At 43.3% G+C, this 27,753-nt stretch overlaps 1 protein-coding gene across 8 annotated transcripts in view; it reads left to right on the forward strand.

Moving 5' to 3' along the window:
* Window positions 1-698: 698 nt before the first annotated feature.
* LOC106602284 (nephronectin) overlaps window positions 699-27,753 on the forward strand; it is a 53,354-nt gene continuing 26,299 nt past the window's right edge. Inside the window, exons 1-5 of one of the 8 annotated variants that reach the window (XM_082974143.1) lie at window positions 699-1,059; window positions 8,058-8,158; window positions 15,536-15,592; window positions 20,136-20,228; window positions 25,078-25,176. In XM_082974143.1, coding sequence (XP_082830269.1) covers window positions 989-1,059; window positions 8,058-8,158; window positions 15,536-15,592; window positions 20,136-20,228; window positions 25,078-25,176 — 421 coding nt within the window. In that variant the 5' untranslated portion in view covers window positions 699-988. The remainder of the gene's footprint in view (window positions 1,060-8,057; window positions 8,159-15,535; window positions 15,593-20,135; window positions 20,229-25,077; window positions 25,177-27,753) is intronic. The other 7 variants (XM_082974144.1, XM_082974149.1, XM_082974145.1 and 4 more) reach the window with 7 other exon arrangements.

A 27,753-nucleotide genomic window follows, 5' to 3' on the forward strand; every position in this document is an offset into this window, starting at 1 on the left:
TTGACTATGCGCAAAAGTGAATTGAACTGTCTTTTTAAATACATTTATAATGTTGAGCCAAATATCTAGCCTGGGAGTTCAATTCAGGGTTGATGTCACTGAAGGATGGTTGGATTTGCAGTGATGTTGCAGTGATGATGATCTGAGACCTTTTTAACGTTTATCCTCTAAAGCACAACCTGTGCATTTATGGGCAAATATGATGATACCTTTGGGTTCCCTCAGAAGTTAGTCCTAAAGTATGTTTTGTACTGTAAATGCTGTACAGGGTGTGTAGACAGGAGGCTAGAACTCCTTATTACTGGGTGGGCGATGGTACTGCGTGTCTGAGCAGGCTATGCAATTAATTAAGCCATCCAAAGTATGCACAGCCAGTGCGTGAGTGCAACCTATATCACACATGGAAAGGCTCCCTTGTGAAAGAGAACTTGGTCTCAATGGGACTCCCAAATGAATTAATAAATGGACCGTCGCCAATTTGCATTTTGTTTTTTAAATCTATGGATTTCCAGCCTACCTCTGCGTAAAGTGGCACAGCACTATACCACGACAAATGACTAGCAACAGTGTATTCACAACAGTCATGCTGACGAGCAGTGCGCGCTCCGACTGCGCTGATGCGTTTTCATTGGGTAGCAGCCCAGTGAACTTGTGCGGAGAGATAGAGACCGAAAGAGAAGAAACCTGCGGGGTCCATTTAACACCAGTAGAGTGCACTCCGCTCCACACGCGCTGGGTCACTTCACGAGGAAGCAACGGGCTGGTTTCTCCCGCTGCCTTTGCTGCACCTCCGAAACATTTTAAAGGATCGGGGTCCGTTTGAAGGACAACAGCGAATCTCCGCTCATGCCAGTGCGTGTTTAACGTTGGGAGTGAACAAATCTCCGCAGTTTTGTTTCGTTGTAACGATTGAATACTGCAGTGTACAGTCCGACGTTTCACTTGGATTTTAGGAGTGCAAGCGCGGTGTGCGCTCATTCCCCTAACCATGGAATTATGGATAAAGTTGATGGTGTTGTACGGTTTCTGTTTAGGTGCAAGTGCTGAGAATGACGGCAGGTAAATGCACACATCTACACATCTTGTTCAATAGGCTACAATTAATTCTTTTTTTGTAAAAAAAATAAAAATCATTCTATCAATTATGTTGTTTTTAGAAGTGTTCAAATTGCGTTGGTGATTGTGGAATGTGGAGAAGGTGTTGCGCTCAAACTCTGAGCGAGTTTTTAAAGCGGTTAATGTGACCACGGAGATGCTATTAATTCCTAATTCTATGAACGCGACTTCCACATAGTGAGCATATGAGTTTGCAAAGCATAGACTGAAACGTTGCTGATGTGCTGAAATTATTCGGGCTGTAGTCGCACTTGACGTTCAGTGGAAGGAATAGACCTATACCAGTGTAATCTATTTTTTCTCCTTTATTTTCATAAAAAATAACATAATTGTTTATCTTGAATGAATGGTGTGCTTTTATATAAAAAAATGACATTCATATATGTTTGTAATGTTTTTGTTGTTGCTTTTTGTTTGGCATTCTTTATGCGGATCTACTAGGTCTATGTTAGTACGTAGGCCGAATACCACAGTTTCTTAACCATCTTTGGTAATACACAGTGTTTCGGTGTTTAGGCCTACATTTGCAAAACCCGAGTAGCCAGCAGCCTACTTTCTTGGCAAAGTCAGTTGCTTGGATTTCCCTCTCAATGAGCTGATATCATGGTGACAGCACCTACCTTGCCGGGTGGTTCATGTCCAAACACGAATCCGGTGAAGTATTTGGAAAGGAGAAAAGTGCCCAATCTAAAGAATGTTCCTGAGATTGAAATCTACATCTACCTTATCTGCTGCAGCTGTCATTTTTTTCTCTCTCTCCATAAAATGAATGTTATACAGCTCTTAATAAGCAGTCATAAAAACATCATACTCATGAATTCCATTTTAGGTCATTGTATATAAAATGACCTATATACTTTTTTCTACCTATATACACAGTAAGCCCTCTGGTATTCCAGATATGTATTCCTTCAGGATACGTTTTCATGCTTGTTTATTAATAAGGCAGGTTCACTTTCACTGGACTGGCTCCAATGCACTTGCCTTGCAGTATTCATCATCATAATGGCAGTTTCCTTTGGGAGAGTGATACAGTAGACTGAGGAACTGAAGGCTAGGTTGCATCCTATATGGCACCCTATTCCCTGTGGAGTTCCCAATGGGCCCTGGTTGAAAGTAGTGCATTATATAGGGAATAGGGTGGCATTTCGGATTGGATCCTCAATCTGAGTGCTGGTCCTATGGTGCATTGAAGACAACCTTTATTCTGTATCTCCATAGGATAGAGTTTCAGGTCTCACACTATAATTGGATTAGACTCCTTACAAAAAACAATAGAGTGAGACAAATAGAGTTGGAGAGTATTTCTAAGACATGATATTACTCCAATAGTGAACGCAGTCAAGCATTTTCATTTGGCTTTGCACCCCCATTTATTATTGTCAGACAGACTGAGCCCTAAGCACAATCCATACCTCACTGATACCTTACACAAATAAGGTTTCAGAGTCAATAGAATATTTCTTAGGGATTGATAGGGCTGAACTTTCCTACCTGTCTGTCGTTAAACACAGGTTGGGGCGTGTGTGTGTGTGTGAAGGTGAGAGTGTGTGAGGGATTGCATGTGTTTGTGGATGTTTACTCCAGGTTCTTGGTCACAGTGTCTAATGTTAGGTAATGTTAGTGTGTTGTGACAGGGTCACGGCCCCAGTCTGGTGAGTTGTGCTGATATTTCCCCCTGATGCCCTTCCCTGCCCAACCCATAATGATAATTTACATTAAACGAGCAGCATACGGAGTTAGCGTCACCCTCTGATGGAGCGCGGCTGTGCACGCGGGTCATTATTGGCCTATTTCCCCGGTTATAAACCTGGCTTGCTGACTTCAATCTAAATTCACAGGGAGAGGGTCCCGTGAGATCACGGTGGAGGAAAGTAATTTATTATCTGAACTAGCTGTTTGGAGGAGAGAGTTAATGGGCTAAACTAGAACCTGAGGGAGGTGTCACCGCTCACTGGCCAGCCACAACAACGTCATTTTCTCCTAGTGGTAAATTGGCTCAAAACATTCCTGATTAATTACAGATTAACTATACCTGTAATTCCCTGTTGAGGGGTTTTCATTACTCATCAACATTGTTGTCAGTAATGTTTTATCCAAGGATGAAAAATGGCACTCAGCTAATCTTGTTTTGATGTGGTCTATAAGTGATTCTGTATTGTTATCAGGAAATGGACTATCTGAGGTAAGGTCACAACACTTTGCCTCGATGAAAGACTACACATCAGATAACATTTAAAGGACTAGTTCACTTTTTTTAAAGCCACAATCCTGAGTTTGTGTGTCAGAGCATTAATCAGACCATTGAACAGCTAGGATGAGATATCTTATCCTAGTTGGGGAAAAAAATCCAGATTCCCCCTTTAAATAGCCACTACTCATGGAGGCTATTGCTCTATGATGATGTTGCTACGTTGCTTTGCTCCAGACACAGCCAATACATTCCAATCCTCCTCTCTCCAAGTTACTGCTCCAAACCATGTCCTCACTCTCCTTCCAAACATCCTTAGTATATTCTAACATTAGACCTTCAAAAATAGACAGACCTTATTTTAGCCCCCAGGGTTGATGTTAAAATACTTGAATAAGTGTATACAGAGAAAGCAAGCCATTTTCCTGGAAATTGGTCGAAGTAATTCAGCAGGACTAGTGAAAAAAGCGTTTTCAGAATAAAAGCGAGCCACTTTCTTGAACATTTATGAAGCGATGCTCTCTTTAAAATGAGTGTGCTACTTGTCCTCAGGTATTTAGATTAAATGTGTATGCAAAGGTTGTGTGTGTGTGTGTGTGTGTGTGTGTGTGTGTGTGTGTGTGTGTGTGTGTGTGTGTGTGTGTGTGTGTGTGTGTGTGTGTGTGTGTGTGTGTGTGTGTGTGTGTGTGTGTGTGTGTGTGTGTGTGTCACTGTCAAGCAAAATTGCAGCCATAGATGGATTGTTATTATTACTCTCATCATTCTGAGGGACACTTTTAAGACACGGATTATTATCATGCAATATTATTATGTCTCTTAGTGCCACTTAAGTGTTGGGTGCTGCTATATGAGCAATATGTCATCCTATTCATTGTCAAACAGCAGAGATTGGCCTATCACATACACACACCCACACACACACACACACACACACACACACACACACACACACACACACACACACACACACACACACACACACACACACACACACACACACACACACACACACACACACACACACACACACACACACACTGGGCGTGATGATCGACTAACATGCATCCTTTCCCCCAGCGTCTGTTGAGAAGACCCTGTCTAGTGGTTTGTTTTCCTGACAAGGCACCAAAGGAATGTCAAACGGGATAATTCTGTGCTTCAGTTCCTTCACAGCTTACTGCAATTAAGGATTATTATGCATTATTCATACACAGAAGGTCAGACATAGATGTATGTCTTTATCCTTTTTATCCATGTCTATCTGATCTGCCGTCAACGCAATTCATCTACAGCGCACCGTGTTCAGAATGATTACAGTAATAACACAATATGAATTTTACATGGAGAATTTGATGGGACATCACTCCAACGTACCATAGTGTATAACCGACCTAGTCATAATTCAGTTCTACTTTGATAAATGGTGTTATAACGGCACAGTTGTGTGCATGATTCTGCCGTGTTCCAACAACTGAGGGCTACGCTCAGTTTTGTGACAGACCGAGGGAGAGAAAGAGATGGAGGGAGAGCGTGGTAAAAATGGAGGGAGAGCGTGTTATAGATGGAGGGAGAGAGTGGTAGAGATGGAGGGAGAGAGGGAAAGAGATGGAGGGAGAGAGTGGTAGAGATGGAGGGAAAGAGATGGAGGGAGAGAGAGATGGAGGAAGGGAGTGGTAGAGATGGAGGGAGAGAGGGAATGAGATGGAGGGAGAGAGTGGTAGAGATGGTGGGTGAGAGGGAAAGAGATGGAGGGAGAGCGTGGTATAGATGGAGGGAGAGAGTGGTAGAGATGGAGGGAGAGAGTGGTAGAGATGGAGGGAGAGAGGGAAAGAGATGGAGGGAGAGAGTGGTAGAGATGGAGGGAAAGATATGGAGGGAGAGAGAGATGGAGGGAGGGAGTGGTAGAGATGGAGGGAGAGAGGGAAAGAGATGGAGGGAGAGAGTGGTAGAGATGGAGGGAGAGAGTGGTAAAGATGGTGGGAGAGAGTGGTAGAGATGGAGGAGAGAGTGGTAGAAATGGTGGGTGAGAGGGAAAGAGATGGAGGGAGAGAGTGGTAGAGAGGGAAAGAGAGTGAGCGATAGAGAGACAGAGAGAGAGAGTGACAGAGAGAGCTTTCTCTCTCTCTCTCTCTCTCTCTCCCTCCCACCTCACCTCCTGTTCCACTGGCATGGCATCACACGTCTCTTTATGAGGTGCCACTCAAAGTTCATTTGCATCATCGCCTGTTCGTTGGCATTGCCGCCCTGCCTGCCCGCCGCACAGGGTCGACTACACTGCCACTTTTTTGTGTTGCTAAAATGCTTCAGGCAAACCAATTATCATCCTCCCACTCAGTTGGCGAGGCTATGCCCGCAATATCATATCCCTTTTAGGCCCTATTAGTTTTACCCGGGTGGATAAAATGACCCCTGAATAATAACAGCCAAGGAGTTATGTTTAAATTAGTAATACGATGTTGGACCAATTTGCAGCAACTCTTCCTCCTCGTTATTATGTGTTAATCAGCTGTAGCAATTTTAATGATGTTTTTCACCCGTTGATCCACATTCAATATTGCTAGTTATTAGCAAGGCATGCTATTAGCTATCAGCAGAGGGTTTATGTGTTTTCAGTGCAAGCTGTGGCAATGGGACTATATCCCTGTATCTGACCAGGTGCTCATTGTGTGTGTGTGTGTGTGTGTGTGTGTGTGTGTGTGTGGGTGACCTGTTGCTCCATCTGGTCAGTGGTCCTGCTTTGTGTGTGCGGTAACTCTCGGCCCCCAATCCACAATCATGTGTGGCAATCAATTCCAGAGCCCTCTCTTCTGCTTCTTTATCTTCTCCTCCTCTTCTCTTCTCTCCTCCTCTCCCTATTTCTCTCCTTAACATTCCCAATGTGTCTCATATCGGATTGTGCTCATGGCTCCTGATTCTCTCTCTCTCGCTCTCTCTCTCTCTCTCTCTCTCTCTCTCTCTCTCTCTCTCTCTCTTTCTCTCTCTCTCTCCTTGCCAGCCATGATGCGTACAAACATTTTCCCTGGGCCTGCCATTTCCACTTAGCATCTTCCATCAGGTTTTCTCTCCTGTGAAGTGATTGGCAGCGGGGGCAGACATTTCCAGAGTTTTGGCAATGGAGGCTAACTGGATGGGATAGCAGGAGGGTAGGACGTGTCCCGCATGCACAACCACGTCAATCTCAGTCTCCTCAGCCCTCAATGCCGAGGCACGATAGAGCAAGGCAAGACGCCCCCTTATGCCAAGTGTTTTTTTTCAAGACACCTTTGGCTACTTCGGTTCGATAACAAGCATCAGAACCTTGATCTCTCTGTCGTTACAAAACGTTCAGATAGAAATGAATTGTCTAGAACGGAGATGATTCTGTGTCATTTAGAATTATGTCAGCTCTGTTCGTTCTATTTCTACTGTCTCTGATTCATTTAGCTAACGTCACAGAACACAACCATGCTCTGATAATTGTCCCCATCCGAGGCATCCTTAAATGGGCTTAATCTTTCTCTATTTCCTGTTAAAAATATGTTGTGCTGTGCTTCCGCTAGAGATAAATAAGTACTCCTACTCTACTCTGCCAAGAAGCTATTTCTCTGAAATAGAACAGAGCGTAACGTCAGTTCACAGAAACATAATTTAGGCTGGTTTTCATACAAGAACTGTCATAAGGTATTTGCCCATTGCCAGGATGAAAACAGCACTAGCCTCATGTTCTCTTTCCTATTTCTGAAAGATGCCATTATCATTCCCCACTTTCTTTAATAGCAAATGACATTCTGACATTCTGACATTCTGCTTCTGATAATGTTTCATTTGGACGTTGGCACACAGACAGTCGATGCTCATGACGCCTCTACGTCGTTTGCTATTGGCACTCAGCGCAGGGGCTTGTTCAACTGTGGCGTTCAGATAGAACTGTGTTGCGCAGAGCAGATAGGACTGTCTGTCATGCCATTGTGTCAGATCTATTAATTTTATTTCTATCTGCGATGTTCAGAACATTTCACATCACTGAATACGCCCCAGTCTGAAGATGGGGGGGGATCACATTATGAACGTCACAATGATAACTCACTGCAGTCTAATCTCTCACACACACACACACACACACACACACACACACACACACACACACACACACACACACACACACACACACACACACACACACACACACACACACACACACACACACACACACACACACACACACACACACACACCTTCATTCTGAGCTATGGGAGTCTCTGCCTGGCCCCACAGATTAAAGTGTCAGTGATCACTGATGTGGAGAGCAGCTTGTCGTATTAGTTACATTGGGTCCTGTTCTTCTGTAGTCTCACCCGTAAGGCTTCAGCTCTGACATCACACCAACCAACATGGCTCCCCTGTGCAATAAATGCCAACATGCTGATTGGGAAATTTCCTGTGTTTTTTTGTGCCAGCTCGCTCACAGATACGTTTGTTTACTTTCCTTACACATTCTGAGGGACATGGGAGTAGCTTAGCATTTGGAAAACAAGTAACATTTAATTATGTGCTGGGTAAAGAATGAACAAACACATATTCGGTCTGTCAGTCAGTGCCTTGGGCTTTGTTTTGAATGAGACTGCTCTCTCTCTGTCTCTGTCTCTCTGTCTCTCTGTCTCTCTGTCTCTCTCTCTCTCCTGGCGTGGTGGGCAAGAACCAATAGACCCTGCTGGCTTTTAAATTCGTCCATTTTAATTGGCTGTGAACTGATAGAGCTGTCTCCTGACAGGTGGCCTCGGCAGATGGCCTCGTCCAATGGGCTGTGTCGCTACGGCGCCCGCATCGACTGCTGCTGGGGATGGACCCGGCGCTCCTGGGGCCACTGCCAACGTGAGTAGTGCCAACTCTACCGTGCCCGCTGCTGGGTTAGGGTTACCGGGGGCAACCAGGGTTTCCGACGGGGGTTGCCTTGGGTTACCAGGGTGTAGCTGCTGGGATCTAACCACAATTAGGATGTAGAAAGAGGATTAAACACCAGTGTAGAATCAATCAAATGTATTTATAAAGCCCTTTTTACATCAGCCGATGTCACAAAGTGCTATACGGAAGACATACAGTAACTAAGGGCTCTGAAACACACACTCTACCAACGAGCACACACACTTGTTCATAGGCACATACGTGGACGTACACACACACAAAGTGAAAAATACACTTGACATTTTCACTGCTGCTGTTGAGTTTTCCGTGTTGTGGGAAAGATAATCTAGCCGAGAATAAGGCTCTAGTGAGCAGATTCCCATTGTAAGCTTGTAGCCATGTAAACAGATAATTGTAAATGATTGCTGTGAATGTATATTTAGTAAATGTCATGTATATGTAAATGCAGGTGTGCAGGGAATCAATTTGGTGACATGTTGAGTAAATCCAGTCATGGATTCAGAGGATGCCCCTACTGTAAATATACCTAGTTTTACTAGAATCAGCCTACTGTAGCCTCGATATACCTCATTTTGCTAGAATGAGCCTACTGTAGCCTCAATATACCTTGTTTTGCTAGAATGAGCCTACTGTAGCCTCAATATACCTTGTTTTGCTAGAATGAGCCTACTGTAGCCTCAATATACCTCGTTTTACTAGAATCAGCCTACAGTAGCCTCAATATACCTCGTTTTACTAGAATCAGCCTACAGTAGCCTCAATATACCTTGTTTTACTAGAATCAGCCTACAGTAGCCTCAATATACCTCTTTTTACTAGAATCAGCCTACAGTAGCCTCAATATACCTCGTTTTACTAGAATCAGCCTACAGTAGCCTCAATATTCCTCGTTTTACTAGAATGAGCCTACTGTAGCCTCAATATACCTTGTTTTACTAGAATGAGCCTACTGTAGCCTCAATATACCTAATTTTACTAGAATTAACACATTTTGTGCTACAGTATTACATTATACCACCGTCTGATATTATATTGACCCTTAATAAAATATCTAGCCCTATGGACAAATATTGACTGTTATGGAAACAGAGAAGTATTGGCTGCTGCCATACTGTGTAATTATATCCTGCAGAGATGTGTGAATGATATTAATAGGGAGCTCTGAAAGTGTCGAGCAGCCTGACAAATGGGAGAGACACTGCATGGCTTGCTGCACACATGATGGTACAGCTGTTGCTTCGGCTGCGGAAGTGTGATGGGTGACACCACGGGCTTACTTACGCACAACATGTAGAGAGTAGACAGAGAGAGGCTGGGCTGCATGTTGGCTCCGGCTCTGTCAATCTACTAACCTAGAAGCCTGGGGGTGGGGGATGGGTTATAATGCTTCATGTCATCGTTATAATACTTCACATCACCTTCATAACCTTTCACCTCATATGCATTTTGTTTAGCTGTGTTGTTGTTGTTGTTGTTTTGATAATCACTTGTCATGACTCATGCTATAATCATGCTAGATTTTTTTGGTGTTTGTTCATGTTGTCGTTTTTAGACTAAACTAAAATGTCACACTGCTGGTCCCTGTCCAAAGGTATTTACTTCACGTGGAGCTCTATTGTTTCCGTTTGGCACTGGGCATTCCATTGGATGCCCTGTTATGGTAGCCTGGTCCCAGATCTGTTTGTGTTGTCCTACAATGACCAGAGAAGCTAGCAAGACAGTACATACTGACCTGGGACCAGGCTACTGTAATGGGGGCCCACTTATTGCCCTTTCGTTCTCCCCTATGTGAGGGTGTTGAGCTCAATAACCTTCACTTGGTTTAGGTTTGGCATCAGGCCCTCCTTTCAGACGCTCTGTTACGACGGTCGACCTCGTTCCCTTCCCTTCTCCCCTAGGTGAGAGTGTTAGTGTTGAGTTGAGTAACCTTAGTGCCTGTAGGCCCACTTATCGTGTCAGATTAACATTCTGCCTCGCCGCCAGCTGACTCTCCTCTTTAGCCCTCGCTCCTCATTTGAGGTGAAAAGAAAAACAGAATATGGTAATTGCATTCTCACATAGACCCTAGCTTGAGAAAAACAAGTTGTGGTAATGACATAGCGACTCAGACTTAGAGCCAGACCAAGACTGTGCTGGGAGGGAACTCAAGAGATGAGGCTCAAGACAAAGTCGCGGAATGGGATGCTTTTGTGGTTGCTATTATTTGTGACAGGCAAGGCCCCAACATGTTGCTAGGCTAGTTAGGTAAGAGCTCTGCTGTCGTGTTGGCAGGAATCCCTGTACTCAATAAGTGTTGCTTCCTGGTCATTTTGGGCTTGGCTCAGGTCCTCCCAGCTGTCCATGTTGGATCAATCAGGAAGAGGAAGTTAGCTCAGTTTCTAGAGTAGACAGAATATAACATTATTGATCAGACCAAATATTTGTTTTATTCTGTTTGGGTTTAGCTCCATCCTCTGCATTGATTTGAAATGAATTGACAGGTGAAAACAATATGGTGGAATCAAGCCCATCATAAGGCTGTCTTTCACCTGGTCAGTTCTCTCAGATCAGTGCAATGAAGGAGAAGACAGGAGGCAAGGAGAGGACAGAGTTTCTAGACAATTGAGTAATAGACAAGATCTACAGTGACAGGGATTAGTAGAGTAAGCCGTGTTTCCGCTTGACGTTTGATTGACATGTTAAAGTCCTTTGGGTGAGTAGATACCTTTGACAGGACCTTGTTTCTGTTCATTAAACAGCAGTGTGTTATTTGGCTGTTTCCTCTAACACTGTTCCAAAGTACCCATCAGGAGTCTCACACATTCCATGTCAAGTACGAGAAAACGTCGACTTCACCTCGGAGAGTCGTCCCACCTCTCGGCAAAAGCTACTTTTACCCACTACCTGTTTTTGAAGGAAACTGTATCGTTTTCCCGCCAGCCATCCGTCTCAGACGTTGTGATAAATCAATGCCATAGGAGAAAAACCAGAGTGTTCGCTAACGCCTTCAAATGTCCCCGACCGAGCGTACCACACGAGTCCAATCACTCGAGACCTCAATCAGTACTCCATCATGCCGCCACAGGGCTGATTTAAACTTCGGAGACGGAGGGAGGCCAGTCGTCATGGATTACAGATTACACCACTGCAGTTCTGGGGCCGGCCCCAGAGATTAGATTGGCGGTGCTATCGGGTTCTGGCTGTCTCCAGCCCTGCAAGAGTTCAGTGATCGGTCTGGGTGACTGCTCACAAAGAATGGAGAACTGGAATGGGTCTGCCCCGAATTTAAAGCTCCTTGTCCCCAGAACTGAGAGAGAGAGAGGAGAGATGGGAGAGGGAGTGAGTGGAGATAGACAGAGAGTGACAGAGAGAGGGAAAGAGGGAGATGGAGAAGGAGAGAGATGGTGGAGAGAGGGAGAGAAAGAAGAGAGAGAGAGAGGAGAGAGCAAGAGAGAGAGAGAGCGGGACAGAAAGAGAGAACCGAGAGGAAGAGAGAGAAAGGTTGAGATTTATTATAGGCCAAGAATTTCCATTGGTACTACACTGACGTGTTATGCGATTGGGTGGTTTAAATCACAGGCAGCGTTACTTCACTTTATTCAAGTGCCACCATAAACAGAGATGCATTTGCCTTGCTAAGCATCTGCAGTATATCTCCAATGATTACATACACGTCAGAATGTCCCTCAGGTTTAACTCACAGTCAGGATGAGAATAGACCACTGGCAAATCAACAAGTCTCTCTTAGTCCTCATGTCCTAGTCGTTTAGTCATAACAAGCTCTCGGATTAGACTCAAATTATGGCAAAGAGCTGCAATTAATCAAACCAACACTAAACAAATCAAACCAACACTAGACAAATCAAACCAACACTAGACAAATCAAACCAACACTAGACAAATCAAACCAACACTAAACAAATCAAACCAACACTAGACAAATCAAACCAACACTAGACAAATCAAACCAACACTAGACAAATCAAACCAACACTAAACAAATCAAACCAACACTAAACAAATCAAACCAACACTAGACAAATCAAACCAACACTAGACAAATCAAACCAACACTAAACAAATCAAACCAACACTAGACAAATCAAACCAACACTAGACAAATCAAACCAACACTAGACAAATCAAACCAACACTAGACAAATCAAACCAACACTAAACAAATCAAACCAACACTAAACAAATCAAACCAACACTAGACAAATCAAACCAACACTAAACAAATCAAACCAACACTAAACAAATCAAACCAACACTAAACAAATCAAACCAACACTAGACAAATCAAACCAACACTAAACAAATCAAACCAACACTAAACAAATCAAACCAACACTAGACAAATCAAACCAACACTAGACAAATCAAACCAACACTAGACAAATCAAACCAACACTAAACAAATCAAACCAACACTAGACAAATCAAACCAACACTAGACAAATCAAACCAACACTAGACAAATCAAACCAACACTAAACAAATCAAACCAACACTAGACAAATCAAACCAACACTAGACAAATCAAACCAACACTAAACAAATCAAACCAACACTAAACAAATCAAACCAACACTAAACAAATCAAACCAACACTAAACAAATCAAACCAACACTAAACAAATCAAACCAACACTAGACAAATCAAACCAACACTAAACAAATCAAACCAACACTAGACAAATCAAACCAACACTAGACAAATCAAACCAACACTAGACAAATCAAACCAACACTAGACAAATCAAACCAACACTAGACAAATCAAACCAACACTAAACAAATCAAACCAACACTAGACAAATCAAACCAACACTAGACAAATCAAACCAACACTAGACAAATCAAACCAACACTAAACAAATCAAACCAACACTAGACAAATCAAACCAACACTAAACAAATCAAACCAACACTAAACAAATCAAACCAACACTAAACAAATCAAACCAACACTAAACAAATCAAACCAACACTAAACAAATCAAACCAACACTAGACAAATCAAACCAACACTAAACAAATCAAACCAACACTAGACAAATCAAACCAACACTAGACAAATCAAACCAACACTAGACAAATCAAACCAACACTAGACAAATCAAACCAACACTAAACAAATCAAACCAACACTAGACAAATCAAACCAACACTAAACAAATAAAACCAACACTAAACAAATCAAACCAACACTAAACAAATCAAACCAACACTAAACAAATCAAACCAACACTAGACAAATCAAACCAACACTAAACAAATCAAACCAACACTAAACAAATCAAACCAACACTAGACAAATCAAACCAACACTAAACAACTCAAACCAACACTAAACAAATCAAACCAACACTAAACAAATCAAATCAACACTAGACAAATCAAACCAACACTAAACAACTCAAACCAACACTAGACAAATCAAACCAACACTAAACAAATCAAACCAACACTAGACAAATCAAACCAACACTAAACAAATGACACAGATGGACGGTGATTTTTTAATGAATTTAATCAAATATCTCGAAGCCTCCTCAGTTGCATCCTATTCCATCTCTCTCCTCTCTCTTTCTCTCTCTTTCTCCTTTCTCCCTCTCTCTCTCTTTCTCCTTTCTCCCTCTCTCTCTCTTTCTCCTTTCTCTCTCTCTCTCTCTTTCTCCTTTCTCCCTCTATCTCTCTTTCTCCTTTCTCTCTCTCTCTTTCTCCTTTCTCCCTCTCTCTCTCTTTCTCCTTTCTCTCTTTCTCTCTCTTTCTCCTTTCTCCTTTCTCTCTCTCTTTCTCCTTTCTCCCTCTCTCTCTCTTTCTCCTTTCTCTCTCTCGCTCTCCATCCAAATGGAATGTCCCAAATTAACACTCTCTTACCGGTCTATTGCTTTGATCCCGGATTTCGGAAAAGAAATCCAAGAGGATACCGATCTTCAGTGCAGTTTTCCCCGAGACTGTTTAATCGGTTTCCTTCTCGAAGTACAAAGTAGCTTGGATTAGGAGAGGACTTTTAATTGGTAATGGAAGCCAATGAGTGAGTGACAAAATGGGTAAACTGATACAGTTTAACCAATACCCTGGCTGTGACCCCTCACCCTGAGGGTGTCTCAGGGGAAGTTAGGATATGCAAAAAACACATTTCCAAATATAGGACAAATTTAAACACCCATTAAATAATAATAATAATAGTCTTGTCACGACTTCCGCCGAAGTCAGCTCCTCTCCTTGTTCGGGTGGCGTTCGGCGATCGACGTCACCGGCTTTCTAGCCATCGCCGCTCCATTTTTCATATATCTATTTGTCTTGTCTTGTCTTAAATAGCCTCTCTTTTTCTCGTTTTCTTCAAGGCCACTGATCTGATATTAGCTGGATGGGGGAAATCCATTCAATAGAAACGTAATCATGTAGTTTGATCTGTTAGTGGTAATGAGGTAAAAGAGACAAGGAAGGTAAGGTAATAAAAAGTACATGGATTCTGAAAGGGAGAAATCAATATATTGTGTTTCAATTCAACATAGGACTAGGAAGGATCAAATACTTTGTCAAATATCAATCTGTTCATACCTAAGCACTTGTATTAATTCTTTGACAGACACAGAAAAATATGCTGCGGCCTCCTTCAAAATGTGGTGACGGTGGTGATATTTTTATCCATCAAAGCAATGGAGGAGGAAATTGAATTGAACATCACAGAATCTGCAGCCTGTCAGTGTGTTAGAAGAAAACTTCTTATCTTTCTTCTCTCGGCTTGTGATGTGAACGTTCCACAAATATGCAATTAGCCAGCGCGATGCCACGTATAATCTCTGCGGACACCACGGCACAATTTGACCATACATGTAACTAATTAAACTATCTAAACTCCAATTTGGAAACATATTTCAAACATAGCTATTAGCTACTAGCAACATTGCGTGATGAGAAGCATCCATTCTCCATGGGGCTAATGCTAACTTCCATTTAAATTCAATTTTCACTTCGTTTCCCATTGACATCAATGCATTACTAGACTTAAGTGGAAGTTGGGATTCACCCCTGTGCTTACATTTAGTGTGATTGATCTAAACTTGAATTTGTAAGCATATTCAAGATGTAGCTACATTGAGTGTTGCGAAGGGGAAGTGACATCCGACGCCCGTTCTCTGTGGTTGTAACCATGTAATGTGTGTGACTCCTTGTTATGCTTTGTGCATCATTTCAAGAATGCTTTACTCGTCAAAAAGAGACCCGCGCACGGCTCTCTGGCTCTCTCATGCCTTGATTCTGTTCTCTCATCCAACCAAGACAAAACGCCTGCTGGAATGTTCTTTTCTTTGTGTTTGCACATTTGTTTTGCAGCAGGTGTCTTCGCTCTAACCCACAGAGTAGTCGGGAGAATAAGGTGTCCGCCACAAGGTCAGCTGCTCCACATATTTCTTTAAAATAATTCTTGGCAAGACGGGGTCCTGAAGCCAGTGAGGCACACACATCCTCTGAATCCTGGCTTCACTGATTTATTAATAGTCACCTCCCACCTTCTCCCTCATCCTCCCCCCTTCCCCATCCCCTTGGCAAAGAAATATCTCCTCCCCTTCTGGTTTGAGAACTCTGGTGCTGCAGCCACCGTTTGGCGCTCACACCAGCAGCGTGACTGAGATGTTTGGCGTTCACACCAGCAACTTGACTGAGAACTATGTGATGCCCTCAGATGGCTAAGTGTTTAGTTATTCATTTCCTGTGAGTTTGATATCCTGATATAAACTATATACAGCTGCCTAGTTAGTACATGAAAACTTCATCAACCAAGAGCCTATGTAAAGTAATTGTAGTTCAATGTCTATTACTTCCCAATCTTCAAAATGGTACACCTACATCAGTGATTAAAGATTATATATTGTTTTGATTTTTTTTTTGGGGGGGGGGGACTCAGTCGGCATCTTAACTTACTGTTGCAAGTTAAAATAGTAGAATACACAAGGTGCAATAAAGAAATGTGGTTGTGCATCAGCTGTTTTTCTCTTGTTATGTCAGTCACTGATAGTCACTCAATTAGCCATGTCAGCTGAAGTATTTCAGATTGGTAAGTTAGTCTAGCGGCCAGCTATCTAAATTTAGTAATCATGGTCGAATTACCAGCCGGGGGGCCCCCATTGATTTTGTTATTCAGTCTTACTCAGATACTGTATCATATTAAAAACTGCATGCAAATTCTCTACACCCTGTGGCAAAATGCATAGAATTTTAGGAAATTAGATGTAAAATAGCAAATTTTCCTCTCTACCTTATGGCAAAATGTGTAGAATTGCACGAAATTAACTTCGCTGTCAAATAAGGGAATGCTAAAATGTTTTTCTAGCAATGTGGTGGGGGCTACATGTATGTCAAGCAGTACAGTAAAAAAATATCCATATTTTCTTCTACCCAAATACAACGATTTTGACAATATTGTATGCTGTATCTTAACATTTGAACTGTCTTTGCCAAACACTGTCAAGTTACAGTAGTTAGCGAAATGTAGCTGGAGCATACTTCCTCATTCCAATGAAGTTCACAAACATCTGATAGGACCCCCAGAGACCAAAAGTAGACCAACATCCATAGCGTAGACATTAAAACCAGTAAATGGTGATAGCGCTGACGGCATCCACGTATTCTTATGGAAGCCGGAAGTATTTGAATTTGAACCACGCCATATTGCTGAATGGGGCTGAATGGCACCAATAAATCACTAAGGATCATGGTAAAAGTGGCCGTAACTAGCAAAGGATCATGGTCGATGTAGTCGTTTTCATCTTACCTGAGAGAGCCAACTCCACCGGGCGCGAGCCTCCTCGTAGCCTGCCGGCCCGTGATTGGTCTGTGTCAGCACGTGGTCCTGTGTGAAGACAAATGTAGTAGTCAGAATGGATCACTATTGAATTAAATATCTCCATTTGTTTGACCGTGGGATTGAACTTGATGATAATAAACTAATATTAGAGGCTAAAACTGCCGTCAAAACTTTCTTTGGGGATGGGGGGGCGTTCTGGCGATTGTAATTTACATAGGCTTTCTAGGCCAGACCAGGGCTTTTGGCACTGCTAGGTTGCTAGCAGCAGCTGACCAGCAGAGCTCGTGACTTCAGGCTCCAGTCTGGACACTGGGGGCCTGATCCTTAGATGGGCTCTAAGGATGGATGGCCAGAGGAATGCCTGATGCAAACTAGTGTGAAGGGGTGTCATCAGTAGGTATTCAGGGAACGAGAAGCGCGTTGAATTGGAGCATGTAGTTGCTCCTCTACGGTTGCGGTGGCCATTTTTAGTTCCTCATGTCGTTTGATGTGGTCTAATGAACACAGGGTATTTCCCTGGGCCGCACCGCAGATTTAAAAAGACCAACCTTTCTCTGAACCCAACAGCCTGGGATGGGTTACTTCTGAGCATGCTTGTCCTCATACTACCCTCTGTGGAAAAACTTTTAAATAAAACCCCTCACAGCTCGTGACTGACCGTGTCAGCTGTATTAATAAATTATTGCATCAACTTTAATTGGCCCAAATCGCTGACCAGATAAAGACTTGAACTTGACCTAACAAGTTTTACACGTTTCCCTGATTCAACTCCCCCCGCCAAAATATGTTGCACCCTTTTTTTTATTTTTAATCAGGGGCGTAATCTAGAGGTTTCACAGCTCACCTGCGTCCTCGCGTTAACACCCTATCTCATATATCCCAGGTTTGGAAAATGGGCTAACGCTGTCTTGTCTATTAGGTTACACATTCTAATAAAGTGGAATGAGACTACACAATGCTCCTCCAGGTGAAGGAATCCCCACTAATGGCTGTGAATTCAATATTAACAATGTTCCAAGCCGAAATGTGAACACTATCCCTCTATCACCTCCAACGCCCCATCCTCAAAGGTTTAACCGCCTCAATGATACTCTTCATATAGCGACCTAATTCAATTTCTATTGACATTTTGTGAATGGGCATTTTGGGTAACCTATATACTGGTGTAGGATCTTAATTTGAGCCGGTTTGCTACAGCAGGAAAATTATCCTGCAGCAACAGGAAATGTGAATTATTATGTGGATTATGATGAACAGAGGTTTTTTTTAGAGGTAGATACATTTTTCGTTAAGGAAAATCAAGTCTGAAACGTAAAAGGTGAAAACTCTTATCGATGTGCCCTTGAGCAAGGCACTTAACCCTAATTGCTTTTGTAAGTTGCTCTGGATAACACCATCTGCTAAATGACTAACATGTAAAGTGGAAATTACAAACTTTAGAAGACTTTTTAAGCATTGAATACACCACAAGTATACATTTTCCATGCTGTGCAGGAAAATTCTCAGCAACAAAAGAGTGATCAAATTAAGATCCTACATCTGTAGGGTGTACTTGCCGTGCCAAAATTAAACTTTTCATGCTTGCTTATATCTTTATAGTTAAGCAATGCTCAGCTAGCCTTCATGATGTTGAGTCTCCACTCTTTCCCACTGCACCTCTACATTGTACTTCACATAATGACGGTATCAGGCGCACAATAAACCTGTGACAAGATAAGTGAGCTCGCCCAGACTTGTCCAATCGTGATGCACACACGCACACTCACCCCGCTTCCCGCCACAAACACATATAACCCCCCACCCCCGTCTCCAACTCCCACCGTAGCCATAATTAATGAGCCTGATTGGTCCCTATTATGACAGACGTAATGAAGCTTTTAATGGAAATTATTACCAGTTGGTTGAGGCCCCTGTATATCAGCCATGGTTAGTATGCTGCAGTGAACACAGTGAGCAGCACAGTTAGACAGAACAGAAAGCAGAGCAAGCCTCCAGCTCTGTGGCCGCGTCCCAAATGGCACCCTATTCCCTATGTAGTGCACTACTTTGGAACAGGGTCAATTGAGCTCTGGTCAAAAGTAGTGCACTATGTAGGGAATAGGGTAGCATTTGGGACTCGGACGACTCCAACACCAGAACACACAGAGATACTGTAAAGCTTTACTATTGCCTCAAGTCCTAATGCCTTCAGTTGCCCTAAACAACACTTCACACAAAGGACAACCAGCAGCCAGAAAATGTTCTGTTTTATTGTGTTTCTACTGCCTGATACTGAACATAATGTTCAATGCAAGCATTTGCTTTTGTGTGCTTTAACGCTGTGCTAATAGTGAGGTATTAGGCTATTCATTTAGTTTAGCTGTGTTGGCCGTTTTCTTCAGTAAATATCAATGCGGCCGCTTTCAAAGCCAGGAAAATCAGCACTTCAGTGCTTGCACAAAGTTCAAGTGTTTTAATCGCTTAGGGCTTGCACGGTTTGAAATGGATAAAAATCAACAAGGAAACAGGGTTCTCTCTCCCAATAAGCCAGCGCTGTACAGTAATACAGTTTAGAAGTTATATGAAAACATGGTTTAACATGAAAATGTTATCTCTGTACATTGTTGAACCCCTATTCCCATCGCCCCTAATCCCACACAAGTATGACACACGCGTCGCTGTGCTTGCATTGTCGTACTTAGTAAATCAACAAATCAAAGAAAATGTTATTAGTCACATGCACCGAATACAACAGGTGTAGGTAGACCTTACGTTGAAATGCTTACTTACAAGCCACTAACCAACAATGCAAGAAAATATTTTCTAAATTATTTTCTAAAAAACATAATAAACTAAAGTAGATCAACAGTAATACACACCAAGTTACTGAACAAGTCAGACAGGATTAAATGCTTTCTCATATCTGATCTGAGACCAGGGCTTGTATTCACAGAGTGTCTGAGAGTGCTGATCTAGGATCAGTTTAGCCTTTTAGATCATAATGAATAAGATTGCATAGACACCGGGCACCTGATCCTAGATCAGCATTCCTATTCTGAGACGCTTTATGAAAACAGGCTGGGAGTGTGTTCCGGGGAATTGCTCTTCTCACTTGCCTTTTTCCTATCTATGGGAATCCTCCCCAAACAGCTCTGTGCCAGCACGGGTGTAAGCATGGAGACTGCGTAGGACCCAGCAAATGCAAGTGTCACCCCGGCTTCACTGGAAAAACCTGCAATCAAGGTAAGACCGTCCTCCTCACCACCCACCAGTAACTGGGTTGACTTTGTGATCGTGACATTGTGACATTGTGATGCTTAATGACCCTTAATGACGTTGTGATTACACCCTACACTAAGATTGGATAGACCACTTGGTGTCTTCTGTGTGAAAATACACTGTACCTTTTATACTCATGTAGAGAAAGCGGGAGAGAGCGAGAGAGAGTTAGTCAGTCAGTTAGTGAGAGAAAGAGAGAGAGAGAGAGAGAGAGCGAGAGAGAGAGAGAGATAGGTAGTTAGTGAGAGATAAGGAGGGAGAGAGAGAGAGAGAGAGTTGGTGAGAGAGAGAGATAGTGAGAGAGAGAGAGAGAGAGAGAGAGAGAGAGAGAGAGAGGGATGAGTACTTAATGAGATATGAGAGAGCGAGTTAGTGAGTGAGAGATAGAGTTGGTGAGAGATAGCGATAGTGAGAGAGAGAGAGAGCCATAGTGAGTTAGCGGTCGTTCTAATCTGAGCCAGCATGCCTTTACTCAGTGCTTCAAGGCCCCTTTCATCCACCTCCATCCAGACCTGCTGACATTCATATTTTCCAAAGGAAACTAATGGAGGTCAAACTTCACCCGGCCCTGAGCGATGGCATGATAAACATTGTTTATTGTCTACAATGCACACATACAGTACATAGCAACAGGAACAGGCGTACTAATGTTGCCGTTTTATTCATTGATTCATAGCTGATGCAGCATGCAGGCTAGCTCTCTCCATAGTAGTTAGATACTATAATCGCACAGGAGAGGGTGGTAGAAACAGCCTGAATCAGCACAAATGGAAATGCCTGCTGTGCGCCGGGGCCGCCCCACACACACACACACACACACACACACACACACACACACACACACACACACACACACACACACACACACCCTCCGCAGATAACATCTCAATTACTGTCCTGAGATAACTCAGAGAGCAGGCTGAAAATGCAGTGCAACGAGTAGTCTGTTGAGAGTTACAAGACAGTGAGTGAGTGAGTGAGTGTACGTGCGTGCATGGGTGTGCGTGTGTCTGTGCCTCTATATTGAATTGAATGACCCCCTCAGTCAGGGAGGGTTAGTTTCAGGTAAATCCGAGTGGCTTGAAACTACTTGTGGAATTCACGCCTTAAGACAGGAATAGGATAGCATGTAATTAAAAACATGGAGGGGGGGAGAGAGAGAGAGAGAGAGGGGGCGAGAGAGAGGGGGCGAGGGGGTTGAAATCCTTTCCGGAATGTAGAAATGAGTCATCGTACATGTCTCAGGCTAAGGTGGCCCTATGGCAGGTTGGCTGGACGGCTCAACTTTGATGTAGTTGCTAGAAAAATAATCAAACATGGGTCATGTTCGTTAGTAACCAAAGGAAGAGAACAGACTCAAACTGGGAGGGACTACTTAGACAGGTCCACACATTTTTTTTTACATTTTCGTTTTCCGCTGCAAAATGTTTTATAACATTTTCCGTTGCGTGCTCTAATGAACACATCTCTGACTTCCTTACTTTGACTAGGACGGACGTTGCTCTTTTATCAATGTACTAATAATAAGACTTGTCTGACAAACTCTCATTTAAAAAATGTCAAATGCTTAAGTGTGCATGGAACTCAGTTGGCAGAGCCGTGCCTTAGACAAGCACTTGGCTTTGACATCTGGTGTGACTGACTGAAGAGCTCATTAAAGGGGCAATCTGGGGATTTTTCAAGCGATCGATCATATAGAGGTAATGTATGTCTAATACGTCTAATAGATATAACCTTCAGCGGGAATCATTCCACGTCGCCGCAGAAACATAATTCATTATTCAAAACCTAAAGATTGGATTTCTTTTCTCCATTCAAAGTAGTGATTTGCTGTTAACCGTTGATTTACCGTTCTAATGTCAGTCGAAGACACACTGTGAATGTTCGTTTTCCTTTATGCCGATACTCGATCGATCTATCTTATGTTTAATTTATGTTCGGTTAGACACCCACTTAGATGGTGACATGAACCGTAATGGTTTAAATAGTGATGTGGCGTTGTAAACATAGAAACGTTGTCACGGCTTTCGTAAGGAGAAGTGGACCAAAGTGCAGCGTGTGTGTCGTTCCACATTTTATTTACACTGTGAAACTATGCTATACATAAACTAAAGAACAAAACAACAAACCGTGACGCAGAGTTGAAACATACACTACTCAAAAAACAATCTCCCACAAACCCAGGTGTAAAAAAACCCTACTTAAGTATGATCTCCAATTAGAGACAACGAGGACCAGCTGCCTCTAATTGGAGATCATCCCAAACAAAAACCCCAACATAGAAATACAAAACTAGACCCTGACAACATAGAAATAGAAAACATAGAACCCCCCCTCACGCCCTAACATCTTTCTATGGTCAGGACGTGACAAACGTGTTTGCAAGTATAACACAAAGGCCACACACACACACACACACACACACACACACACACACACACACACACACACACACACACACACACACACACACACACACACACACACACACACACACACACACACACACACACACACACAGTACAGTGCAGTAAGGTGTATGCTCAGGGCTAGGCATTCCTCTTCCACAATAACTGAGTGGTGAGCACAGAGGATTGATCCTCAAGGCACTGTGATTAACAACAGCGTTAAAGCACCACAACACAGCAGATGTTTGTGACAGCGACAAGAGGGACCATAGAGGTGATCGTTGAGGAGAATTCTCTCTCCCTCTTCTCTCTGTCTAGAATCGAGCTTGGTTAGGAACATGACATTATGTCGCTCTTTCTTCCTGTACCACTGTAATGGCGAGACCAATGTATACCCATGATCTATTCATATTAGTGAGCAATTATTCCAGCAATTTAGTGTTGTGATTAGAGGTATTACAATTATACGTTGTGCATTGCTATTAATTCCGTGTCATTGATCAAACATCCCCTGCAATAACACCAAATGTTGAAAATGTTTCGCTCTATCACAATTACTGATCAAAATTACGTCCAGCTTGTTTTCAAATGTTAACGCTTTTATGTATTCGCTTTCTGCAGTTCGAACAATAGATTTACCAATCGCAGATTGCCCCTTTAACAGAATGACATCTTGTCATGGTGGGGCCATGGTGTCGGGGCCAGATGGGTACTGATGCTGTACCACACCAAATCAAACTCATTACCAAGGTAATCCAGTTAGCACTGAGACAACGTGCCAGACCCCCCCCCCCCGCTCCGTCACTCCCGCAGATCAAAATCCCTTTAATAAGATGATTATTTTCTACGGGAGGTTTCAATTAAACCCTTGTCTCCCGCTGTTTAGATGCTATTAAAAGGTCCTGTGGGGGAGCGAGCGCCATGTAACCGTTTCAGACATCAAAAGAAAAATATCTGTAATCGAGTTGTACAATTATGCGACCTCCTCTCTCCATTTATTTTGCTCTCTGTCTCTCTCTCTCTCTACATTTATCTCTTTCCCTCCCTACATTTCTCTCTTTCACTCTCTCTCGTATACGTGTCAGCGAGCCAGCGGCGGTGGCATCTCTCCAAATATTATGCTTCACGTACCTCAAGTTGAGTACCGCTTGGCCTTCATGTCATCCTAAGCTCTTTCTATTCTGAGAGCGTTAGCTAATATAAGGTTTGGAAGTAGCCTTAAACCTCTGTAGTTAGATGAATTTAAACACCCCTGTTTAACGCTTTTTGCTGTGTTTATTATCTGGAAACTAAGCACGCACTTACACTCTATCTAGATATCTATCTATCTATCTATTTTAGTAGACGCTCTCATCTAGAGCGACTTGCAGTAGCTATGCACATTCATCTTCATACTTTGATTCGTACTGGTGCCCTGTGGGAATCGAACCCACGACGCTGGCATTGCAAGCGCCATGCTCTACCAACTGAGCGCCATTCTCTCTCTGTCTCTGTCTCTGTCTGTCTGTCTCTCAATGTCTCTTTCTCTCTGTTTAGTTGGGGTGATATTTTTAAAGGTGAAAGTCAAACACTGCAGCTGCCACAGGATTACAAATGATACTTTACATGTCATCATATGATTAGCCTTGTGTCACCCATTGTTCAATTACCATTCTCCTCCACCCTTATCAAGGTCACCTAATGGTCAGTGGACAGGGAGGGAGGGAGGGAGGGAAGCAGGCAGGCAGAGAGACAGACAAAGTCAGACAGGAAGGAAGGAAGGCAGACAGGCAGACAGACAAGAGGCCCTGGACTGGACCAAGTTGGCAAGGAAGTAGTTACATTTACGTCATTTAGCAGACGTTCTTATCCAGAGCGACTTACAAATTAGTTAGACCAGGTATTACTGCCTGGATCAATCAGGTAGTCACTACTCTCTCAATAGCGCACACACACACACACACACACACACACACACACACACACACACACACACACACACACACACACACACACACACACACACACACACACACACACACACACACACACACACACACACAGAAGTCCAGATATATAGGTGGAGGGTATCAGAAGCCAGACTGATTACTCTCTCTGACTCCGAGACGCTGTCTCATGTCATCGCTGACGCAAAGGAATGCTGGAGGGAGGAGAAGTCCGAAGAAGAAGGAGAAGAAGGAGAAACAGGCTCTCTCTCCTTCTCTCTCTTTTGTGGTGTGATTCTAGTCTGCAAATGTGTAATCCTCTTTGCTGCATAATGTCGTTCTTGCTCTCCAGGAATGCAGTCGTGGTCAGAGGTGTACTAATCCCAGAGTGTTTGCGTGGGTGTTTCTCCCACCGGCGGCGAGCTCTCACTCTCTCTCCTTGTGTGCTGTTTTGTCTCCCCCTTCCCTCCCGTATATAAGAAGAGGAACTGGACTATGTAACCCCCCTAACATGGGACAGTCACCCCCCTATCTTTCTTCCTGTGGACCACCAGCCTCCAGCAGGGGTGTTGATGGAGGGTGAGATAAACTGTGGAACGTGAGGTGGTGAAGGGTGCCCCCCCCCCCGCCACACCCAGCACCCACTGAATGCCCCACATGCATGGCTCAGTCCTCTATGGCTTGGGCCGAGTGAGAATGAATGTCCCCCCCCTTTTCCTCCTCTCCTCCCCTCCTCCTTCGAGGAGAGCCGATGCCAGAGCCTGGCCTGGCAGCAGGAATGGCAGAGCGAACGCCAAGCATGCCATGATGCCAATATGCCACACCACTCTGTGCCTCTTTGCACTTAAACCGCGTTTCTATTCTGGACTCCTATTCCAGCAACTCGGTTTCCTGTCTTTATTTGAATCCCTCTCTCTCTCGCTTCATCCCTCTCTCTCTGTTCTCCTTTATCCCTCTGAAGCAGTGGCCTTTTCCTTCATCAATCAGCACTGAAAGCTGCTGTCCTATTCCCCATTTCTTCCTCTGTTTTAGTTTTTCGTTCTTTTTCTCCCCCCACCTTCTCTTATTTTTCCTGACAGCTCGGAAGGGGAACCATTACATACATGGGTTCTCATGGTTTCTCAGCCACGTTCGAACAATGGACCACTCTGTCTGTCTGGCGTTATCGTGTTGTTTTACTTCAAGACCTGCATGTTCTTGACCAGAGAGCCCCCTGGGTAATCTGTTAGCAAGTGATAGTGGCGTGTCAGAAACGCACCGCCGACGCATACCTTGAAGCAGTCCACCCAATAAATCACTTGGACTACTCTCTCCTTCTCCTCTCTCTCTTTATCTGTATCTCTCTCTATCTCTCTCTCTATGTCTCTCTCTCTCTGTCTCTCTCTCTATGTCTGGGGCGGCAGGTAGCCTAGTGGTTAGAGTGTTGGGCCAGTACCCTGAAAGGTTGCTAGATCGAATCCCCGAGCTGACAAGGTAAAAAGCTGTCTTTCTGCCCCTGAACAAGGCAGTTAAACCCACTGTTCCTAGGCTGTCATTATAAATAAGAATTTGTTCTTAACGGACTTGCCTGGTTAAATAAAAATACATAAAATGTCTCCCTCTCTCGATGCATCACGACAGTTCATTGACAGTAAATAGTAATATCTCAGTGAAGGGTTCAACTCCAGAGACACATACAATAGACTCCCAAGACCTTGTCAAGTGGTGGTTCTATCGCTCCTCTGTCAGTCCTATCTGTTATCTCCTCTCTCATCTCGCTCTCTGTCTCTCGTTCGTTATCTCCTCCCGTCTCCCTCTGTCTTGTCTATCTTCCAACAGGGAACAGACTCAGCCAGGCTGTGTATGTCATTTGGCTGCGCTAGTTGCTGCTCGGCGCTTGTGCTGTCTGAGAACGTGACCCATTCCTTTCCCATCATCCTCTTCATTTACATTTTCAAGCTGTTTTCAGTTGTCACTGCCTGGGCAAGCGAATACCCCCCCCCCCTCTCTCTCTCTCTCTCTCTCTCTCTCTCTCTCTCTCTCCTTGCTCCAGTTTCAATTGAGTTTCAATGGACAATGTTTTTTATGTTTCTTTGCCTTTTACCCTTGTCTCTCTCCACAGCAGCTCTTATTAATGATGAAGGCAGAGCTCCGGCAGACAAAGCAGGAGTGACAGTGGGAGAAATGGCTGGCAAATACCAGCTCCAGGGTTCTGAATAAGTGTGTGTTGTGTGTGTGTGTGTGTGTGTGTGTGTGTGTGTGTGTGTGTGTGTGTGTGTGTGTGTGTGTGTGTGTGTGTGTGTGTGTGTGTGTGTGTGTGTGTGTGTGTGTGTGTGTGTGTGTGTGTGTGTGTGTGTGTGTGTGTGTGTGTGTGTGTGATTACTGAACTGTCAGGGAGGGTACTGGCCAAATGAAAGGTGACAATAAAAAAACAGGGGTGGCGACCAAAATAGCAGACAGGGTGAGATGTCTGGGAGGAGTTGTCGCTAGTCGAGAGGGCATTTTGTCATGTTTGTGTGTTTGGCCATGTTGCTGAGGAGATGCCAATGATAGTTAGCGATAATCACTGTATGTCAGTAGTAACAGTGCTAATGATGCTAACAAGACTGAGTTGAAGTGTTGGAATAGTTCTTTGACCTTGAAACAAGTTTGAGTTACGCTTGGAAGTTAACGATAAAAAGGATTAGGATTTTTATAACACATGTTAAGCACCTAATATATCCAGGGTGGTTATCGCCCAATGTAAATTTCAATGACATTGTTTCGTATCACTCCATTCTACGTATGAATTCACTTTTTGATGATAAAGAACACCGACAGGTGCTAATGATTGTCTCTCCAACGTTACTCCACAAGGAGAGACATAGTCTTTCTTTTTAGAATACAAATGACCAAGTAATTGCGCCTGGATTAGAAATCTCAGAGCTGAAATGGCCACTTTAGTTTCTCATTCTGCCAACGATTTCTAGTTGTGTGTTTTGGTGGGAGTCGATATTTAATATGATGACTTTGTCGTGACAGCTCCAAATGCGCAATCTCTTCTCGTTTAGTACTCAAGGGTATCAAGTGTAGAAGATGAAACACAAAGACAGATTTTTTCACAAGTCACTATGTTGGATATAAAACTGATTCATTTGCTTGTGATTCATTTGATTCATTTGCTTGTGGGGTAATGTA

Source organism: Salmo salar, chromosome 04 (assembly GCF_965601325.2).
Source record: "Salmo salar chromosome 04, fSalSal1, whole genome shotgun sequence".
NCBI lineage: Eukaryota > Metazoa > Chordata > Actinopteri > Salmoniformes > Salmonidae > Salmo > Salmo salar.